At 55.4% G+C, this 8,634-nt stretch overlaps 1 protein-coding gene across 1 annotated transcript; it reads left to right on the forward strand.

Moving 5' to 3' along the window:
* The first annotated feature begins 898 nt into the window (after window positions 1–898).
* Window positions 899–3,630, forward strand: FOS (Fos proto-oncogene, AP-1 transcription factor subunit). The gene is made up of 4 exons (XM_063399017.1): window positions 899–1,240; window positions 1,642–1,887; window positions 2,002–2,109; window positions 2,229–3,630. The coding sequence occupies exons 1-4, from the start codon at window positions 1,100–1,102 to the stop codon at window positions 2,844–2,846; spliced, it is 1,113 nt and encodes a 370-aa protein (XP_063255087.1). The 5' UTR covers window positions 899–1,099; the 3' UTR covers window positions 2,847–3,630.
* The last annotated feature ends 5,004 nt before the right edge of the window (window positions 3,631–8,634 follow it).

An 8,634-nucleotide genomic window follows, 5' to 3' on the forward strand; every position in this document is an offset into this window, starting at 1 on the left:
CTCCTCGACGGTGGTTTCCCGGTGGCCTCTTGCCCATGCTCTTGGCGGCTATCCCAGCCCCCCCGCGAGCACTGCTCCCAAGCTCTCCCAACCTTCCCGGGGCGTTGCGGCCCCTCAGGCTTCCCTTCAGGGCTTCCCAGCGCCCTGTGCCACTACCCTCACCCTCGACAATTACAAACGTACATAACAGACAAGTCAATAGTGACACATGAGCGTAACGCGTTCCTCGCTGCGGGGAGCGCTGTCAGTTGAGCTTTCCGTGCGTGGGGCCCGCCGAGTACCTGTGCCCAGCTACGGGCAGAGCCCGCTCGGTGCTGAAGATGGGGCTTGACTTGCGGCGCAAAGCGCACCCCTTGCCGGCAGGACCCCTTCTTCTCTGCCTTCCTTGGAGCACCTTGCTCCGCGGCAAGGCTGTGCGGGGCCCCGCTGAGGGGAGGGGGTCACCTGCGGCGGGACGGCAGCCCCAGGGGCAGTGTCGGTGTCCCAGAGCCCTGGCAGGGTCCCGCCGGGCGGGGGAGGGGGGTGGGGGAGGGGCCGTCCCAAGCAGTCCCGTCCGGTCCTGTCCCGCGCGCCGCCCGCCCGCCCGCCGCACTTGGCTGCAGCCTGGAGCGCTTCCCGTCAGTCACGCCCCCTCGCACAGGATGTATCCCATATAAGGATATCTGCGTCAGTGGGTTCCCGAGCCCGGCCGTACCACTGCGCGCGGGGAGGAAGCTCCACGGCCGCTCCCTCCTGCGCTGCCCCGGGACCCCCCCGCCCCTGCGGCCGGCCCCCGCCCCACGCCGTGGGTCTCTTCCGGGGGGGGCGGGGGCAGACGGCGCGCGGGACGGCCCCCGGGAGGCGCGGGGCGGGCGCGGGGCGGGCGGGCCCCCCCGTGGGCGCGGATGGCGTGTCCCCGGTGACGTCGGCGGGAGGGTATAAAAGGAAGGCACGGCGCGGTACTCCAGCAGCTCAGGCAGCCCCGGCAGTGGAGCGGATAGACGCGCGGCGCGGACCGGGCACAGGGACGCACGCAGCCGACCCCTCCTCGCTTCATCCCCAAGGACGCTTCGCCACCGTCCATCACCTTTCACCTCCGGCTTGCGCGCACCGAGCCGATATGATGTACCAGGGCTTCGCCGGAGAGTACGAGGCGCCGTCCTCCCGCTGCAGCAGCGCTTCCCCGGCTGGGGACAGCCTCACCTATTACCCCTCCCCGGCGGACTCATTCTCGAGCATGGGCTCCCCTGTCAACCCGCAGGTGAGTCGCCGAGCGTGCCGGCTGCGCTCTTGCCCGGGGCAGGAGCACTCGGGAGGGGACGGGACAGGGGCGGGTGGCGCGGGGCTGGCCGTGTCCGCGGAGGAGGTCAGACGGGGGACTGGCACGGGGAGCGGCCCCGGTGCCGAGGCGTGGCGGTCGGGGGGTGCCGTAGCCCGGGCCGCGCTCTGCGACGGGTGTGTAAAGCGGCTTCATTGATAAAACGCGAGTTCATTGAGGAGACTCCGGAGCAGCGTCTGCGTCAGCGCGGACGTCAGAGATATTTATAACAGGCCGCTCTCGTGTGGAGCCGGCGCTGGCAGCGCGGCGCCGCGGCCCCGGGGACGACGGGGAGCGGCCCGGGCGCTCCGCTGACGGCAGCCCCCCCTTCCTCTGACCTACAGGACTTCTGCACCGACCTGGCCGCATCCAGCGCCAACTTCGTGCCTACGGTGACGGCCATCTCTACCAGCCCCGACCTGCAGTGGCTGGTGCAGCCCACTCTCATCTCTTCGGTGGCCCCCTCCCAGAGCCGCGGGCACCCCTACGGCGTCTCAGCGCCCGCCCCCACCACCTACTCCCGCCCCGCAGTGCTGAAGGCGCCGGGCGGCCGCGGGCAGAGCATCGGCCGCCGGGGCAAAGTCGAACAGGTGAGTGGGGATTGGAGTTATTGAGGGCATTGGGGGGACGGGCCTCCAGCGGGTTGCCCTGGCCGGGGGGAACCGAGCTGGCAGCGGGACTGAGCGGCCTCTCTCTGCCCGCAGCTGTCCCCGGAGGAGGAGGAAAAGAGAAGGATCCGCCGGGAACGGAACAAGATGGCAGCGGCCAAGTGCCGCAACCGGCGGCGGGAGCTCACCGACACGCTGCAGGCGGTAAGTGCTGCCCGGGAGGTGGCGGGGAAGAGGGAGTACCCGGGGCGGGGATGACAGGAGGAAGGGGACTCCAGCTGGGAGTGATGCCGGCCCTGGCTGACAGCCCGCTCTCTCTGCAGGAGACCGACCAGCTGGAGGAGGAAAAGTCCGCGCTGCAGGCGGAGATTGCTAACCTGCTGAAGGAGAAGGAGAAGCTGGAGTTCATCCTGGCGGCCCATCGGCCCGCCTGCAAGATGCCCGAGGAGTTGTGCTTCTCCGAGGAGCTGGCAGCTGCCAGTGCTGCTACCGCGCTGGACCTGGGCACCCCCAGCCCCCCCATGACCGAGGAGGCTGCCTTTGCTCTGCCGCTGATGCCTGAAGCGCCGTCGGCCGTGCCGCCCAAGGAGACCAGCAGCGGCGGGCTGGAGCTCAAGGCTGAGCCCTTCGACGAGCTGCTCTTCTCCACGGGGCCGCGGGAGGCCTCCCGCTCTGTGCCCGACATGGACCTGCCCGGGGCCTCCTCCTTCTACCCGTCGGACTGGGAGTCGCTGACTGCTGGGACCAGCGGGGAGCTGGAGCCCCTCTGCACCCCTGTGGTGACCTGCACCCCGTGTCCCAGCACCTACACCTCCACCTTCGTCTTCACCTACCCCGAGGCAGACGCCTTCCCCAGCTGCGCTGCCGCGCACCGGAAGGGCAGCAGCAGCAATGAGCCCTCATCTGACTCCCTCAGCTCCCCCACCCTCCTGGCCTTGTGAAGGGCTCCAGCATTGACTGACCTGCTGGGCCCCCTCCCCTGCCCACGCACCCCCACGGACTTGCAGCTGTGCCCCATGGGGCTCCCCAGGCTTGGGGAGGGCCCTGCCACCGCCACCCCCTGTCTGGCCTGGTGCCCCGGGGCCTGGCAGAGCGTCATGCACCGAGGTCTCTTACCTCTTCCAGAGATGTAGCAAATCGCATGGAGTTTGTCTTGTCCCCAGTGGCCCATCCATGAGAGCTGGTAGTCTGTAGCATGTCCCACATGGCTGGGTAGGTGACTCCCTCCCCTCCTTAGTATCACTAGCATTAACTAATTAATCTCTTGGTTTTAAATGATTGGAATTTAACCTGGTGCTGGGTATCTCCAACTCGTATCTAGTGCAGCTGATTAACAATAACTACTGTGTTCCTGGCAATATCGTGTTCTGATGACTTAGCAATGACCCATCTTATGTGGGGGGAAAGAGACTCTATTTTATTTTCTAGTAGGTAGATAAATAGCTATATCCATGTACTGTAGTTCTACATTGATGTTCATTGTAACTTTACTGATCATGCATTGTTGAGGTGGTCTGAATGTTCTGACATAAGTTTTCCATGAAAACGTTTTTATTGTGTTTTTAATTTATTTATTAAGATGGATTCTCAGATATTTATATTTTTATTTTATTTTTTTCTACCTTGAGGTCTTTTTTGACATGTGGAAAGTGAATTTGGATGAAACTTAAGCATTGTTTGCTTATTATTGTTCAGAGACATTGTCAATAAAAGCATTTAAGTTGACTACTGGAGCTGTCCTTGTGTTACCTTTTGCCCTTGCTTCCCCTCAAAGGGGTTCCCTAGCCTCTAATTTTGTCTGGGCTTTATGAACTGCAGGCAACTGCAATCTGCCTGAGGCTTAGGGTGCATCAGGGTGGGAATACCATTTAGGCCAGCCCTGTCCTTGTCCTGGTGCTAGTCAGGGCTGGCTCTGGTTACACCCATCCCGGCAGGCAGGAGGCTCACTCCCTATGGCCTTTCCCAGCTGATCTGTCTGGGTCTGATCCGTTTCTGTCTCTCTGTGTGTCACCTGCTGTGGCCTTTCACCAGCTAGCTGGAGGTCTTGCTGCAAAAGTGGTGAAAGGGCACCTCTAGGCTGGAGCCCACGTGCTCATTTCCACCTGCCCAGCAGCCCAGCTTCCTTCTTCCTGGCTCTGGGTGTCCCTGGATGTGGTCTGGTTCCTCTAGGAGAGTAGCTATGGCCTATCTTCTTTGGACATGAGGGGAGGAGAAAGGCTTGTGCACTCCTCAATTTGGACTGAGTGGTATCAGGCAAACCACTGGCTCTTTAATTTCTATTAAAGCCACCCCAGTCCTTGAATGAATGAGTTATAGCAAATGGCACACACATTCTAGGAATGCGCTGCCTCCTTGGTGTCTCTGAAAATGTGGCCGGTCCTGCTGAGTCAGTGGAGAGGGGCTGCTGTCCCCCTGCTGCTTGTGCAGTGAAATGTGCTCTGCTGCCAGGACAGCAGCTGGCTAAGTTATCCCTGCATGCAGAGCAGTGGTCTGCTCCCTCCCTAATGGCTACAAATGAAGGGTTCTCTGAGGGTGGCAAGGCCTCCCTGACAGCCTCCAGCCCTGTCACTCCAACTGGAGAACTGCTTTCTCAAGGTGAAAGCAAAGGTGTCACCTGTGCTGGCACGTGTGTCCAGCCAAAGGCTGTCTTGACACCATGGTCTCAGGGAATCTCTATAAGCTGGCATCCAGGGTAAGTCCCCATTTCCTGGCCACTGTAGCAGGCTCTGCTTTTTTCCACCCCTTCCCTAACCAGGACACACACAGGATGTATCTCAGTAGTGAGTATTGCAGCTCCATGACTTGCTCAGCAAGGCCTGCCCTGTTTAAAAGCAAACATTACAAGCACAGTTTCCCATCTTTCAACATTAATCTGTAGGCAGAGCTGACAAGTGATGAAGACTAATCCCACCTGCTACTGAGAAGCAGCTACTTTCACGTTGCCACTTGAGTTTAGGCAGGCAACACCCAGGTGCAGCAAATGCACAGTAGCACTGAACCATGAAGAGTCATGTAGGTGGTAGGTGATGCTACAAGAGAGTCAGACTGATGTGACAGGTAACCCTGTGAAATCTGGAAATCTGGAATCACGATGTGCTGTCTTGCTGAAAGACCATCAAGTTCAGAGCTTAACAATTCCGGTCTCTGGGAGCCCATGCACTCTGCTGAAATCACCAGACGTTCAGAAGAGGCAGAAAGGAACAGGGGTCCACGAAGTCCAAAAATACCACACAATTCCCTCAAAGTAGGTGGAGTGATCCTGGCCCCATCAACTCTCATGATCACCGGACAGACTAAAGCAAAATCTAGAGCTGAATTCAGAGAGACAGCAGTCCCTGCAGCCTAACCAGGGCCTCTCTTTTTAACAGAAGCGATAGCAAGTGCCAAGTCTAAGTGTCAGCTTTTGCATTTGTTATGCAAAGATGTCAAATTCAGGGGTGGCACTATATAAGACATGTTATGCCTAACCCCAGGCTCCAGGCTTACTCCTTGTGTTCAGCCACCAAGAACCCAGAACTCAGGATGCACTTAATAAAATTTATGCCACGTTATGAATGTGATTTATCTACTTCCTAGCATTTGGGAATTATGTAGTGAAGTTGCACTTAAAGCAGGGGGAAATCTTGCCACTATCTTCAACTGAGGAATAATGCAGCAATCTCTGCCTGCAATGTGTTACAAGCATGTGCTTCAATTACCAGGTGTATCTGATACATCGCACAGATACCAGCACAAAGCTTTGTGAAACACAACAATGGAACGAGATAAGACACGTAGGGAACGCTCGTGCTGTTTCTGATGCCTCCTGCGCTCCTGATCCCTCTGAGTGCAGTAGTGTAATTAATTCTTAGAAATGCAACTGCAACGCCAGGCACGGTGGAATTGTTACGAATTACAGAAAGTAGAGGCGTGAAACAACGCGAAGATCCTGAGACGCGTTTATGGTAGATTAAAGGGAGGCTGCCCAGCACAGCAGCACCCGGGTACAGGAGGGGGTTGCGGATCTCGGTGCTGGCAGCAGTCCCGACGCGCTCCTCTGCGCGGCCCCCCGCCCCCGCGCGCCCCGGGCCGAGCCGCCGCCGGTACCTGCGATCCGCGCGCGGCTCCCGCGCCGGGCCGGCCCGGCGCGCGCCCCGCCCCGCCCCTCCGCGCCTGCGCGCGCCCGTGTTTACTGTTTGGTTGCCGGGGCGCCGCGCGCGGGCGCGCCGGGGACGTGACGTGACGGCCCGCGCCCCGCGGGGCCGCCGCGCGCCAGCGCCGTGACGCGCGCGCTTCCGGCGCTGCCCATATATGGCAAGGCGGCGGCGCCGCGCGGCCGGGCGGCGCGGGGCGCGTGCACCCGGACGGGCACCCTCCATGTGCCTCGGCAGTGCCCAGGCAGTGCCCAGGCAGCGCCCAGGCAGCGCCCAGGCAGCGCGGCCGCGAACGTCGCTCCCTGCCTTGCCCGCCGGGCTCCTCGCAGGTGGTGCCTCGGGGTGGGCTGCCAGGGCAGCCTGGTCTCCGTTCCGCTTCCTCCGGCGCTGTGGTCGCCTTTGGGGGCGCGGTGTCAGAAGGAGGAGTGGGGATTTCACGCAGCTGGGTGTTAGTCCCAGGCGAGCTCACACGTAACGGTTTGTAGCTGTCCCTAACGAGGCTTCTGTGGCATCATCCCTCCGCCTGGAAATCTCCATAGTCAGCTCTGAGCTGCAAGAATTGATCCGTGATGGTGGGAAAACAAACCACCCTCCCCCATAATTAACAACTGTCTTTTATCTCCAGTAAGTGGAAGAAAATAATTACCTTTTTTTCTTTTTTCCCCCTGCAGTTGCAGCACAAGAGCTGCCCTGTGAACGTGGCTGCAGTGTACCGGGTGACCAGCAGCTACACCCTTGAACACTTGCTGTGCCAGTTCTTGTGCCATTAGTCTTTTTGTTACCTTTTGTTACACAAATCTGACTCTACTGATACCTGTCAAAATAGAACAGGAAGCCTGCCAAAAAAGTTATCAGTGGACTGTCGAAAAAGAAAAAAATTATTCAGAGGAGATAAGGTTCTGGAGAAAAATTAAGTTAGTATTTTGATCTGTGCTCACTGTAGAGGAGCTTAACAATACTTCTGTACTTATACTTGATTTTGTGAAATATTTATCAGAGGATATGTTTCAAGCTAAAGATCTGTAGAAAAGGTGGTGAAACAAATGGCTAAAATAAAAATTGTTTAGCAGTTGAATTGCATTATATTCATCCAAGAGTTCTAAGAGAAGTCAACACTTAAATAGCTGAGCTGCTTACTAATGGTTTTTGTGTAACATTGCATTTAGAAGGGCTTTGATAACAGAGAATGGGAAGATAGTTAATATGGCAATTAAAAAAACCCAAAAAACAAACCAGCCTGAAAAGTTCTGTAGAGCTGCTGAGCAATGAGCCTGTTCTCTGTACCAGCCAAGTTAGTGATAACTTTAAAGAGGTGAACTAGTGGGTGCAGGGAGAAAATGGGGTACCATGAGAGCTGGCAGAGCCTTTCTAATGACAACTCCTGGCCTCACACATTGTTTGGAGTCCTGTGAGGAGTCAGCAAAGCATGTGGACAAGAGAGAGCTGATATTTTCTGCTTGTGTTTCTGAAAAGAATTCAACAAAATCTATGAGCAAAATCTTCTGAAGAAACTATATAATAATAAAAGTTTTCATGTGGATAGATGACATGATTAATTGTCATTAATTAGGTGATGTGAATAATTGATAGATTACATAATTAATTGCACTAAAGACGGGTCTCTGTAAGACAGAGCAATAAGGTTTCTCGGTAGAATGAGTCAATATGCAAAGTTCCACAAGGATCTGAATTCCACAGCCTGTGGACTGAGAGCAAAGGTAGTAAAATGTCACAATACAAAGTGAGTGGGTGGTACAATTTGATGTATATACATTTAAAGTGGTTTAAATGGGAGATAAACAATTCATTTCAATCACACAGAAGCAGCCTAGAAGCTGATTTATCACTTGAGAACAAGATCTTGGCACAATAATAGTTCTGTGAAAACCTCAGTTCAAGGCTTGGTAAATGAGCAAATAGAGTGTTAGGAGATAAGGAATAAGGGCAAGAGAATAAAAGCAAAGAGTGTCATTATGGCACGGGATAAATCCATGGTGTGCCAGTGCTTTGAATGTTGTGTACAGTTCTGATCTTTAGAAGGACATGGAGCACCATAAGAGGTTCAGACAAGTAGATAAATGTTAGGAAGAGTGGGACAGCTTCTAGGTCAGAAGCAGGTAAGTTAACTAGGACTCTTCAGCTTCACAGACACAAGTTAGGGGAGGTCTCTTTTGGTGTAAGAATGATATACAACAAGGAAAACTTGGGGAAACGTGGAATAAAACTGGACAAGGTTGCTCATTCCATGTTGTGGGTACTTGTAGAAAACCTTCTTACCTGATTTTGTGGATACTACAAGGGTTTGGTGGTTGGTTTTTTTGGTGGTTTTTTTTTGTTTGTCTTTTTTGTTTGGTTTTGTTTGTTTGTTTGTTTTGAGATGAAAAGTCCAGAAAATGAACACAAATAAAAGCTAGTGAGGACTATTAAATACACAAATATCCCCTTTGGCTGTGCAAGTCCTGATTTTAAAATTTCTGGGGCCTTAGGAAATACTGTAATGAGGCAGCACAACACACTGACCACGGACTTTGTCTTTACTACTTTCTTCAAGTGGTTGCTACCAGGTAGTGTCAGAAGACTGGCTGATAACAGAGAG

The sequence above is a fragment of the Prinia subflava genome, chromosome 5, assembly GCF_021018805.1.
Source record: "Prinia subflava isolate CZ2003 ecotype Zambia chromosome 5, Cam_Psub_1.2, whole genome shotgun sequence".
Lineage (NCBI taxonomy): Eukaryota > Metazoa > Chordata > Aves > Passeriformes > Cisticolidae > Prinia > Prinia subflava.